This window comes from Heterodontus francisci, chromosome 9 (assembly GCF_036365525.1).
Source record: "Heterodontus francisci isolate sHetFra1 chromosome 9, sHetFra1.hap1, whole genome shotgun sequence".
NCBI classification, from domain to species: Eukaryota; Metazoa; Chordata; class Chondrichthyes; order Heterodontiformes; family Heterodontidae; genus Heterodontus; species Heterodontus francisci.
This window is the reverse complement of record NC_090379.1, coordinates 51,367,966-51,381,706: the sequence shown is the minus strand read 5'-3', so window position 1 is coordinate 51,381,706 and position 13,741 is coordinate 51,367,966. Positions and strand designations below refer to the sequence as shown.

Here is a 13,741-nt window from a genome sequence, read left to right as displayed (position 1 = left end):
GATAATGATCTTACTTTATTAAACAATGCTGTAAAAACCTCTTGATGGCTGTTCATATCAGTGCCATCATTGATTTTTGTTAACTCTTCATCATCTTCTGCCTTGGCTTCCTCAAAGTTTAAACACTGGATTAATAGATCACCATCTTCCTGCTTTCTGAAAACAAATAGTAAGTAACAAAGTAATGAAGTTTTAAAATTACAGGGGTCATTTTCTGAATTTATACCCCCAGTGACAATCTCATCCATCAATGGTGTATATTGGAAATTTGGGCATATGCTGCAGAAGATTTTCTGATGCTTAACTTTAATGGTCAGTAGATCCTGTGAGGCACAACACAAATCCTTCATATTTACTTCTGGTGGGCAAGGCTACCATCTTTGATGTCTATATTTTAAAAATGTAATCTTTTATTTTCCTCTCCTTTTGTCATGAAGATGCTGATTCATGCAGGGATGTGGCTTTATGGACTCTAACTTCTCTCTGGCATCTTGCTAAGTGACAATTCTTCACGTGTAAACCTAGGCAATGAGTGTCAGCAGGTTATTCAACCATTGGAGAGACATTACAGCTGAGCCTGATATGCTCTTACCTTATGACCACACATGCACACTTTCCAAGATCTTCCCCCTCCTTAGCCCATTGATGCTGACTGCTTCATAGCATCTTTGCTGCTTCATTGTTAAGATCTGCTAATTAAGCATAGGATGGGCATCAAGCCTCCAAGTCAAAATTGGGAGCCTCCTGGTCTGTATTGTTGAGCTCCATAGTGGTCAATAAACTTACCAACTGAGCCTTCAGGTCAGCATATGTTTTGATGTATTATAAAAGGTGGATTCCTGAAAGTGTACTATAGTTAGCTTTTTAAATTATCTAGCCAAATTGCTGTCCTCCCCTCCTCGCCTTGCAGGGATACCAGAGTAATTTCAAGTAACTCACCTATCATTTGCATGAGCTTTGACATCAAGTATAATCAGGCTATTTGACCCCAGGGGCACCACAGCTATAGCTGATCATCCCCTCATCTAACATCTACACAGGTCACTTGAGATTGACTAAAAACCTTGCCTGACATTTCTCTCTTTAACTAACTTAGGGTATTCACGCCAATTATAGCAACCTTACTGTCACTTTGAATGGCATAAACTATCTCAGTAGAAATTGGGACTGAATTTTGGAGCTTGACATTCATTACCTTAATCAGCTAAACAATTGAGGGGAGCTGAGATATAGTTTCCTCACGATAATATTTTGGTGAAGTTTCAAATGTTTTGCTGGAATTTCCCATGTAAATCTCTGGCTGTACTTTTTGAAGAATTGAAAAAAAGATGGGCAATTTTGACTTTTGTTAGCTACATGCTCCATTATGCCAAATAAAATTAGATAAATATTGGAACAAATGAAGTGAAATAGCATCTTGCAACGTGTCCGAATCCTCCTGATGTCTGACACCCCTACCCCATTTCTACCATTCTCCTGATCTATGACTCCTCAATTCCGAAGATCTCTGACTTGACTGCCCCTGCAATCTCCTATTTCCCAGCACCTCTGCCATCTCCAATTCCCCTGCCCTGCCATCTCTGACTCCCCAACACCCACCGGCTCTGACCACCCTACTTCCATAATTTCCAAACCTCCACACCCTGTGATCTCCGGCTCCCCCACCCCTGCCATTACTGACTCCCTGACTCTGCCATCTCCAACTCCCTCACCCCGCTATCCCAGCTCCTACCACACCACCATCTCTGATCATTAGCCCCATCAGGATCTCTGACTCCCCATGATCTCTGAGTCCTCACAGCCCCCATCATCTCCAATTCCCCCACCTCATCATCTCTGACTCCCCCACCCCCACCATCTCTGACTCCTCTACCCCAATCATCTCTGACTCCCCCACCCCTGTCATCTCTGACTCCCCCACCCCCACCATCTCTGACTCCTCCACCCCAATCATCTCTGACTCCCTCACCCCTGTCATCTCTGACTCCTCCACCCCATTCATCTCTGTCTCCCCCACCCCTGTCATCTCTGACACCCCCACGCTCCTCAGCTGCTTTCTCACCAACAGGCAGCCTGGCTGTTAATCAAGTTGGCTGTTGGGTGTGAAACCTGCTGAACAAGCGTAAAAGACATTCTGCAGGCAGTTTCAGCAGAATGTCTGGGTTTTCTCTCGGTAAATCCTCACCCACTCACTCTCTGCAAAGCGCTGAGTAAATATCAGGTCGTTATTACTGCTATTTCACTGAAAGTCATTGAAATTCAGCATGTGTACTATAAGGATAATTTTACATTAACTGAGTTTTTCAACAATGTACATATGTTATCATGATTATAATACACATCTGAGCATGATTAATGAAATAGGAGACAGAGATTTACACAAGTCGCTTAAATCAAATGTGCTGACAAATGTATTATTGTTCTGGAGTTCCCCTATACCAACATAAACCACATTAGAACATTCATTCTAGCCTTATTGGATTGATTGTGCTGTAATTGTTAAGCTGTGGTAAATAAATTAATTCTATGAATTAGATGTTTACCACTTGTCAACCCTTATTCCCTCAATGATTTTGTTAGCATTCAATAATCCATTTACTAATAGCAAGTAACTATTTTTTAGTGTTAAGTAAAATTTAGCCAGCTCAGACTAGTGCTCCCTGTTTGAAATCACATCCAAAATATACCCAGTAGCACATTTATTGAAATCTGAGTGCTGAAAGACCAGCTGAAATTTGGAAACATACACATCTTTTGTTTCTTATAAAATCCACAAGAATGATTTTCTGTTAATCCTTAGTGATGATTCTAAATTCTAAGGTAGAATTAAGATGTCAGCATCCCCAGAAAACAATTGTTTGATTGTAGCAATCAAAATAAGCAATTAAATACTTGCAGCCTTCCATTTATGATTTTGATGGCAAAATGATATCCCGTTCCAGATAGGATTAAACTAAATGAAAACAGTTCTAAATTCACTGAAAAATAAACTACCTTAAATTACAATTTAACTTTCAACACTTTCTAGCCTGTGAATCTCAAGGTGCAACTTATGCATAAGACTGTATTTTCTGGCCAGATGCTTGTTGTGAATGTTGTGCATATAATTCATTTACTGGTTAAAGCAACATCCTGGAATACATTTTGCAAGCAGTCGCTTTTAGTATTGTAGGAACATCCTTACTTCAGAAATGACAGCACATCCAGCAAGTGAAGGCCTACAAGAGAAAGGAATAATCCTTGTAAAATTATTCTAAACACAATATTATAATTCATTTAAATCTTTCAAGGAGAAATTTAGTTGGCCAATTACAGTTTTTAAATTACTATCTTCATATAACATTTTTGTTAGCTTTGGTATATATTTTTTGAATCTGTGCAGCTGAAGCATGCCCTGCCTGTAGTGTGCCATATCTAACATTTAGATGTGCACTTCCCATCATATTTTGACCACTCATTTTATTGTTGGAATATGCATTATGAGCAGCATGGATTTGTAGAAGTATCCCTTGTGTATCAAATATCAGGAGAACAAGTTACAAATTAGGAAGTTAAGATAATAAGGGAAGTCTGATGCAGCATTTTTTTCCCCAAAATCATTTAAGTTAGTTACCATGGAGGACCATTGAACTGTACAGAGTAAATAGATTCAAGAACTAAATAGATGCGAGAATGGATTAGGAAATATGGTGAGAGGAAAGATAAGGAGGCTTGTTGGGCCTCATGATTTTTTCCTGTTTCCAACAACTCTTATGGTCTCATCATGGTTAATAAAAATGCCACAGTTGTATGACACCACAAACCTTTTTTGCAAGTGGACAATGATAGTTTTCACAATACTAGGCCCCTACATATATAGGAACAGGAGTAAATCATTCAGACCCTTGAGCCATTCAACTGGACCATGGCTGATTTGTGCTTCAAATCCATTAGCCCGTCTTTTCTCCAAACTTCTCCAGCTGGATTTAGTGGCAAGAAGGCAAGCCCCGGCGGTGGCACTGGAAGCGGGCATTGTTTCCGCTTGGTCGTTCAGCGGCCAACTACACGCAATCTCTAATGTAAAATGCATCCATTTGAGGGCCACAGGCAGGAAATCAGGAAGTGAAGTTGGCATCAGCTAACACTGTAGCAAGTGGTTGCACATATTTAAAGGGCTGCCAGCCCTGCAGTCACTGTTGCCTTTACAGGGGAGACCTTTCCTTGACTGTTGCCTGCATAAAGAAGTCATTTCCTTGACTGCTGCCTGTATGGACGAGTCCATCCCTTGACTGTAGCCTGCACAGGGAGTCTGTTCCTTCACTATTGCCTGCAGAGAGAAGTCTGTTCTTTGACTGCTGCCTGTATAGAGGAGGCCTTTCCTTGACAACTAACTGCACAGAGCAGTCCTTTCCTTAACCACAACTTGCACAGTGTAGTCATTTCTTTGACTACTACCTGCGCAGAGGAGTCCTTTTCTTGACTACTACATGCACAGAGGAGCCCTTTCCTTGAATACTACCTGCAGCAAGGAGTCCTTTCCTTGAATACTACCTGCGCAGAGGAGTCCTTTTCTTGAATACTACCTGCACAGAGGAGCCCTTTCCTTGAATACTACCTGCAGCAAGGAGTCCTTTCCTTGACTACTGCCTGCACAGTGGAGTCCTTTCCTTGAATACTACCTGCACAGAGGAATCCTTTCCTTGAATACTACCTGCACAGAGGAATCCTTTCCTTGACCTCTACCTGCACAGAGGAATCCTTTCCTTGGCTACTGCCTGTACAGAGGAGTCCTTTCCTTGACCTCTACCTGCACAGAGGAATCCTTTCCTTGACCTCTACCTGCACAGAGGAATCCTTTCCTTGGCTACTGCCTGTACAGAGGAGTCCTTTGCTTGACCTCTACCTGCACAGAGGAATCCTTTCCTTGACCTCTACCTGCACAGAGGAATCCTTTCCTTGGCTACTGCCTGGACAGAGGAGTCCTTTGCTTGACCTCTACCTGCACAGAGGAATCCTTTCCTTGGCTACTGCCTGTACAGAGGAGTCCTTTCCTTGAACTCTACCTGCACAGAGGAGTCCTTTTCTTGACTACTACATGCACAGAGGAATCCTTTTCTTGACTACTACATGCACAGAGGAATCCTTTTCTTGACTACTACATGCACAGAGGAATCCTTTTCTTGACTACTACATGCGCAGAGGAGTCCTTTTCTTGACTACTACATGCACAGAGGAATCCTTTTCTTGACTACTTCCTGCTCAGAGGAGTCCGTTTCTTGACTACTACATGCACAGAGGAATCCTTTTCTTGAATACTACCTGCACAGAGGAATCCTTTCCTTGGCTACTGCCTGTACAGAGGAGTCCTTTCCTTGAACTCTACCTGCACAGAGGAGTCCTTTTCTTGACTACTACATGCACAGAGGAGCCCTTTCCTTGAATACTACATGCACAGAGGAATCCTTTTCTTGACTACTTCCTGCTCAGAGGAGTCCGTTTCTCGACTACTACATGCACAGAGGAGTCCTTTCCTTGAATACTACCTGCACAGAGGAATCCTTTCCTTGGCTACTGCCTGTACAGAGGAGTCCTTTCCTTGAACTCTATCTGCACAGAGGAGTCCTTTTCTTGACTACTACATGCACAGAGGAATCCTTTTCTTGACTACTTCCTGCTCAGAGGAGTCCGTTTCTTGACTACTACATGCACAGAGGAGTCCTTTCCTTGAATACTACCTGCACAGAGGAATCCTTTCCTTGACCTCTACCTGCACAGAGGAATCCTTTCCTTGGCTACTGCCTGTACAGAGGAGTCCTTTCCTTGAACTCTACCTGCACAGAGGAGTCCTTTTCTTGACTACTACATGCACAGAGGAGCCCTTTCCTTGAATAATACCTGCAGCAAGGAGTCCTTTCCTTGAACTCTACCTGCACAGAGGAGTCCTTTTCTTGACTACTTCCTGCTCAGAGGAGTCCGTTTCTTGACTACTACATGCACAGAGGAGTCCTTTCCTTGAATACTACCTGCACAGAGGAATCCTTTTCTTGACTACTTCCTGCTCAGAGGAGTCCGTTTCTTGACTACTACCTGTACAGAGGAGTCCTTTCCTTGACCTCTACCTGCACAGAGGAATCCTTTTCTTGACTACTTCCTGCTCAGAGGAGTCCGTTTCTTGACTACTACCTGTACAGAGGAGTCCTTTCCTTGACCTCTACCTGCACAGAGGAATCCTTTCCTTGGATACTACCTGTACAGAGGAGTCCTTTCCTTGAACTCTACCTGCACAGAGGAATCCTTTTCTTGACTACTTCCTGCTCAGAGGAGTCCTTTTCTTGACTACTTCCTGCTCAGAGGAGTCCTTTGCTTGACTACTACCTGCACAGAGGAATCCTTTCCTTGAATACTACCTGCAGCAAGGAGTCCTTTCCTTGACTACTACCTGCACAGAGGAGTCCGTTTCTTGACTACTACCTGCACAGAGGAATCCTTTCCTTGACCTCTACCTGCACAGAAGAGTCCTTTCCTTGACCTCTACCTGTACAGAGGAGTCCTTTCCTTGACTGCTGCTTGCAACCATTCTGATGCTGCTCCCTGACTGCTGCATCCAAGCAACCAAGGAGCTGCCTGGCAGGCTACAAAAGAATGGCAGGAGGAAGACTCCGGCTGGCCCCAATGTGAAGCCTCTCTGCAGGTTCTCCTTCAGGCCGCAATGGCAAGGTGCGAGGTCCTTTTCCTCAGGAATGGAGGAGGAGAGGGCCCCACCTGATCAAGCAAGCCTGAACAGAGATTTCAGAGGAGGTCAGCAGCTGTGGGTTCACCCCCCAACTCAGCAAACCCGAATGCAATGCCATTAGTGTATCAATAACCTTATCCACTCTGCCAAGGTGACTCCTCCATACCTCTTTGCCCTTTGAGCCTTACATGTAACAATGGAAGGTGGAGAGGGAGTGCCCACCCAATCAGTGGCAAGGGGATCAGAGGCATGGCTGCATCTTGGTGAGAGGCACCCGTCTATTATTGCTGATCCTGGCAAGCAGCCTCAAGGCGGACATTTGGAGGTGGCTGTAGTATATTGTCATAGCTGAGCATTTTGTTATACTGCCTCTCTGCTGCCCTCTTTGTTGGGGATGTGTTAATGATGTTTGTTCAATCATAGCTGCTTGCTGTGAGTCCACATGTAGTCTCACACAGTGAATTTTTTTTTTGATTTATTCATGGGATGTGGGCATCGCTGGCTGGCATTTGTTGCCCATCCCTAACTGCCCTTGAGAAGGTGGTGGTGAGCTGCCTTCTTGAACAGTTGCAGTCCTTGGGATGTAGGTGCACCAACAGTGCTGTTAGGAAGTGAGTTCCAGGATTTTGACCCAACGACAGTGAAGGGATAGTGATATAGTTGCAAGTTAGGATTGTGTGTGGCTTGGAGGGGAAATTGCAGGTGATGGTGTTCCGATGCCTCTGCTGCCCTTGTTCTAGAAGTTGTGGGTTTGGAAGGTGCTGTCAAATGAGCCTTGGTGAGTTGCTGCGGTGCATTTTGTTTATGCTACATGCTGCTGGCACTGTGTGTAGGTGGTGGAGGGAGTGAATGTTGAGAGTTGTAGATGGGGTGTCAATCAAAATGGACTGCTTTGTGTCGAGCTCCTTGAGTGTTGTTGGAGTTGCACCCATCCAGGCAAGTGGAGAGTAGTCCATCACACTCCTGACTTGTGCCTTGTAGTTGGTGAACAGGCATTGGGGAGACAAGAGGTGAGTTGCTTACTGCAGCATTCCCAGCCTCTGACCTGCTCTTGTAGCCACAGTATTTACGTGACTGGTCCAGTTCGGTTTCTGATCAATGGTAACCCCAAGATGTTGATAGTGAGGGATTCAGCGATGGTAATGCCATTGAGCGTTAAGGGGAAATGGTTAGATTCTCTCTTGTTTGAGATGGTCATTGCCTGGCACTTGGGTGACAGGAATGTTACTTGCCACTTTATCAGCCCGAGCCTGAATGTTGTCCAGGTCTTGTTACATATGAACATGGGCTGCTTCAGTATCTAAGGAGTCACAAATGGTGCTGAATATTGTGCAATCATCAGCGTACATCCCCACTTCTGACGTTTTGATGGAGGGAAGGTCATTGATGAAGTAGCTGAAGATGGTTGGGCCTAGGACACTACCCTGAGGAACTCCTGCAGTGATGTCCTGGAGCTGAGATGATTGACCTCCAACAACCACAACCATCTTCTTTTGAGCTAGGTATGACTCCAAACAGTGGAGAGTTTTTCCCCTGATTCCCATTAACTCCAGTTTTGCTCGGGCTTCTTGATGCCATACTCCATCAAATGCTGCCTTGATGTCAATAGCAGTCACTCTCACCTCACCTCTGGATTTCAGCTCTTTTGTCCATGTTTGGACCAAGGCTGTAATGAGGTCAGGAGCTGAGTGGCCCTGGAGGAACCCAAACTGAGTGTCAGTGAGCAGGTTATTGCTGAGCAAGGGCCGCTTGATAGCACTGTCGACACCCCTTCCATCACTTTACTGATGATCGAAAGTAGACTGATAGGCTGGGTTGGAATTGTCCTGCTTTTTGTGAACAGGACATACCTGGGCAATTTTCCACATTTCTGGGTAGATGCCAGTGTTGTAGCTGTATTGGAACAGTTTGGCTGGTGGCGCAGCAAGTTCTGGAGCACGAGTCTTCGGTACTATTGCCGGAATGTTGTCAAAGCCATAGCCTTTGTAGTATCCACAATATACACAACAGAAAGTTGATGAGAAGATGGGGTTAAATTTTGTTTTACATTTCTTTTGAGAAATTACAGTCTGAAGAACGTTGTGACAGACTTTTTGGAACTCCCAAAGTTGATTTTGAGGAAGTTTGAGCGATTGCTCTGGGTGTGTCTGCAATTCATGTTCAAGTGCAACTCTGTGAGTCAGCATGGTATGTAATTGAACAAAGTGGCACTGAAGACATATTTTGGGACAATGGGGGAATTCAACCCTAACAAAGAGGACTGGTGTAATAATGAACGAAGGTTACACATTTGGCTTCAAGCTCATAAAATAGGAGATGAGGATAAAGTAAATGTTTTCCTCACCATGATGGGGCCTGATGCTTTTGAGGTGGTTTCTAACCAATATTGCCGATGAGACCCCAGTACTATGGACTATTCTGAAATTAATGAGATTCTGGACTCATATTATGGCACAACTAAGAATGAAATTGCAGTGCGAGTTGCATTCTGCGAAAAGAAGCAGTTGCCACGTGAGTCTATTGCTGATTATATTCTCAAATTAAAGAGACTCTCTCGTCACTGTGGGTATGGCGCGAATTTAGAAGTTAACCTTAGAGACACGTTCCGTTGGAAGTCTAAAGAGCAGTAAAATCCAGGCCATGCTTTTGAGTAAAGGCAATAAGCTGACATGGAAGGCAGCCTGTAATGAGGTCACAGCAATGGCAATGGCAGGAAGAGATTGTTACAGATTGCAAGCAAGATCCTTTCCTGAGACAGCAGAGGAGGTCCACCGGATTTGCAGAACAGGTGACAAGCTAGGCAGTAATTTTCATGTTTCTCTTTGACACAGGCTAGACAGTTTACTGTTCTCTTACAAAATAATCCCACAGTATACAGCAGGTTGCTCACCTTAAAAGTTAGTATTTAAGCATGCTGTTAGGACAAGGATTAGTTTGCTTAAGCCTGACATCAATAACAAAGTTAGAGAAAAGCAAGACAGAGTGAAGATGAGTCAGGACACTCGAGGTGTGAAACTTAGAGAGTTCAGTGCAGGTCAGAAGGTCATGGTGAAAAACCATCAAGGTGATAAGGAGAAGTATGTGTTTGGCGTTGTCGTAAAAACACTAGGTCCATTTACATATCTAGTGAAGATTGGAGAGACTCCAATCCCCCCAGTGTCATGTAGATTATTTGCTTGAAAGAGGAAATCTGACAAAGAGAGAGCATGAGAAACCTCCAATAGTCCAAGTCCCTACAGTCCCAACAGAAAGTCAGAATGAAAGTGCAAGTCACAAAAAAACTGAAAGTTTTCCAATGGTGTGGAGTTGGTAATCAATGTCAAAGTTCAAGTTTGACACTGTCTGAGATGTTGTGTTAAGAAAAAACATTTTTTTACATGTAAATTACTCTGAAAATACTGGTTATATATGTTTTAGCTGTGATTACAGTAACAAGCTTGCAACCCAACCTGTTGAATTTCAGGGTATTGTTATTGTATTGTGGGAAATTTTGTTCATGTACCATTTTACAATTTACTGTGTAAGTTGTTTTTCTTTTAAGTGGGGAGGGCGTGTGGTTTACTGTATTTAACTGGCTGATTGTATTGTGATAGCTAAGCATTTGTATACTGCTATACTGCCTCTCTGCTGCCATTGGGAGGTGTAAATAATGTTTCAACATGGCTGCTCATGTAGATTTATTTTATGCGTACAGAGCAGAAACAGCCATCATATACCTTCAAAACTGCATGGTAGACATTTACATACAAAAATGTTCAAATACTACTAGTGGGCTTGGGGATGGGGGGAACATTCAGTTCGGGGACTTTACAATTGGCTTTAACTCCACTACCAGATGACAGGGAAACATTTTGTCCATTGTCAGAATAGTTTTTGGTTTTGCATGAATGAATAAAGGAAGGTACTACAATAATTTACTTCTTAATACAAATATTATTTTGAACTATATAAGCAGGTCATGTAAGACAAACAACATTGTATCTAAATAAAATATTACCTATGAACTCATTTCTGAGACGTGTGCGTGATTGCAAGTTTTCAGTCCCCAGAATAATAGCATTGATAACACTAAGTAATGTTACCGCATAAGGAACATTATCTGTTTGGAGTTCATTCATAATGGCACTAAATCGATAGTGATGCTTCTTCACATACTGCCAAAAGAAAATCAAAAAACAATCTGATCCTTCTATTCATAAATAATTAAAAAATAGAATAGATTTCAGTGATAGATTAGGCATAACGATTCTAAATCTTGCATGTCCAAAACAAACATCATTGCTATTTTTAGAACGTATGAAATACAATATATCCTCTCATCTCTCAAGTGCATTTTCATAAAAATATTTCAGTAGTAAATGGAAATTAATTTTGTAAGTTAACCAAAAAGACAGTCAAATATTTTTTGATTTTATACTGTAATGAGGACTAAAACAGATCTTTTTCATCTTTGAGCAAATTACAAGGAATTGTAATATTGGCATTTCAGCTCCATGCTCATAATTTGCGGGGAATGAAGAAAGGGCATTGAGTGGGGGAAGAACAGGTTTCTTTCTTAATCTCTTTAATTTGTGTTTGAATGGCTGCTATCATGTCATTTACACCTCATCCGGACACATCTTCACTTCTTCACTTGTCCCATTACTACCCATTTTGGTTTTAGAAAACTTCTGTTATTTAATCTCTCCTGCCCTCTGCCCTATCACAGATCTTCCCTTTTGTTCTTCTTCCCCCCTCCCCACTTTCATTTGCTCAAAACCTATTACATTTCTAACTTTTGTCAGTTCTGATGACAGGTCACACAGACCTGAAATGTTAGCTCTGTTTTTCTCTCCACAGATGCTGCTTGCATGATCTGGTGAGCATTTCCAGCATTTTCTGTTTTTGTTGCTGATAAGTTTCTGATTATTGGAGTTCCCTGAGGCCTTGAGAAGCCATTGGCAAGCAATGGCGGAGTCGATGTAGTGTATGTGCTCTGTCATGAATCAGGGATTAGATCACATGAGCTCCTCCATTGAGTGATTGGGCAACCTTTTGGAGAGCCAAATGCAGCACCACTCTGAGTGGCTGCAGAAGCAGCGTGCTGATAAATCTCTGTAGCATTGACCACTCAGTGTTACTGATATCACAAAGGTGTTAGGAGTGGATGTCAGTTGCGTCCCAGTCGGTGGCTGTTTTCAGCATCCATGGGTGCCAGGAAAAGGCTGAGAGGGTCCTAGTGGCAGACAAGGGGCACCGGCTTCACCCTTCAGCCCCTCGCCCCTCCGACTCAAGAGCCATTAAGTGACTTCAACGTCGTGGTGTTTTCCTCTCCCTAATACTTCTATGGGGTACTCTCCCTATGGCAGAGGATGAGGTGGAGGCAGACTGCTCCCCACTCTCTGCCAATGGCTGAGATGCCTGTGGCTCCTGTTCTTATCTTGGAGGAGCCCATGGCGGCTCCTCCACAGGCTGCTGCACACAGATGGCTCCTGAGTCGGAGGGGCGAGGGGCTGAAGGGTGAAGCCGCTGCGCCTTGTCTGTCACCAGGCTGCTATTGTCTACATTTGTCTGTTCTGTCAAATAAAAACAGAAAGTACAGGAAATGCTCAGCAGGTCAGGCAGCATCTGTGGAGAGAGAAACCGAGTAAACGTTTCAGGTCTGTGACCTTTCATCAGAACTAACCTGACCTGCCACAAACCTGACCTGTCACAAACCTGAAACGTTAACTGCAGCACATCCCCAGTGGGCTGGTAAAACTCTGTTTCTCTCTCCACAGATGCTGCCAGACCTGCTGAGTATTTCCAGCACTTTCTGTTTTTATTTCAGATTTCCAGCAACTGCAGTATTTTGCTTTTATTTTAGTGTGTCTCTAATGTATTTTGGCTTACAATATAACTTCTTTATTTCACCAATCTGACAGGTGTCTTCTTGTTGTCTCATCTCAAAAGGGGGACGTCACATTGTGGGGCAGGTGGCGGGACGCATCAATGTCATGTGCCCATGGCCTTGCGATGTAGGGCAATGATGGATAGAGGAACCCTATGTTCATGGCTGCCAATGCAACCTTGCAGTTAAGGGTCAGTGGTGAAATAAGTCTGTATGCTGGAAGGTGAGTTGTGCGGTCATCAGCCACAAGGGCTTGGGGAAATCAGGTGAATCGTTGCTGAATCAGCATGGCCTTTGCTGTCATGCCTGCCTGCAGTTCACCCTGTGGGTTGGGACAGTCTGGCTGGGTGTCCTCCACTGCCTGAGCACTGGCCACCCTGGAGCTATCCCTTCCTCCTCCTTTTCCTCCTCTTCTTCCTCCTCTGAGGTGGAGTGGCATTCCAGCTCCTCCTCTTCATCCATCTCCAGGCCTCTTTCCCATGTCATGTTGTGCAGAGCATTGCAGACGACCATGATAAAGGATACAGGCTGGCTCATACTGGAGGGCACCACCTACCCAGTCAAGGCAACAGAAGCATGTCTTCAAGATGCCGATGGTCTGTTCAATGCAGGTCCTTGTTTGGAGATGGCTTTGGTTGTAGCTCTCGAACAGGAGTCAGCAGCTGCCTCCTAAGGGGATAACCCATAGAGTCTGGATGTGGGCCTGAAGAGGTGCGGCAGCTGGGACTCTTGCAAGGTAAAGGAGCCATGACAACTGCCCGGGAACTGGGCACAGACCTGCAAGATTCACTTCCTGTGATCATAGACCAGCTGGATATTCAATGAGTGGTAGCCCTTTCTGTTCAGGAATCTGACTGCCTGGTCTGTTGGTACCTTGATGGATTCGTGGGTACAATCAATGACCCCCTGAACCAAAGGAAATCCATCGATTGCGGCAAAGCCCAAAGCCCTCTCTACCTTCACAGGCCGATATGTGTCAAAGTGGATGTAGTCTCCCGCCCTCTTGAATATAGCATCCATCACCTGCCTGATGAGCTGCCAATTGTGAGATGCCACCTAGGTCCGCAGCAGATCCCTAGAATGAGCCAGTTACATAGAAGTTTAGGGTGACAGTGACCTTGACGGCTACAGGTAAGATAAGATGCGTCCCAGTCAGTGGC

General features: G+C 44.0%; 1 protein-coding gene across 5 annotated transcripts in view; it reads right to left on the bottom strand.

Moving 5' to 3' along the window:
* Positions 1–13,741, bottom strand: part of LOC137373747 (inverted formin-2-like) — a 107,132-nt gene that overhangs the window by 62,515 nt on the left and 30,876 nt on the right. For all 5 annotated transcript variants that reach the window (XM_068039035.1, XM_068039036.1, XM_068039034.1 and 2 more), the window contains exons 4-6: positions 10,710–10,866; positions 3,185–3,218; positions 15–156 (exon numbers count right to left, since the gene is read on the bottom strand). In XM_068039035.1, coding sequence (XP_067895136.1) covers positions 15–156; positions 3,185–3,218; positions 10,710–10,866 — 333 coding nt within the window. The remainder of the gene's footprint in view (positions 1–14; positions 157–3,184; positions 3,219–10,709; positions 10,867–13,741) is intronic.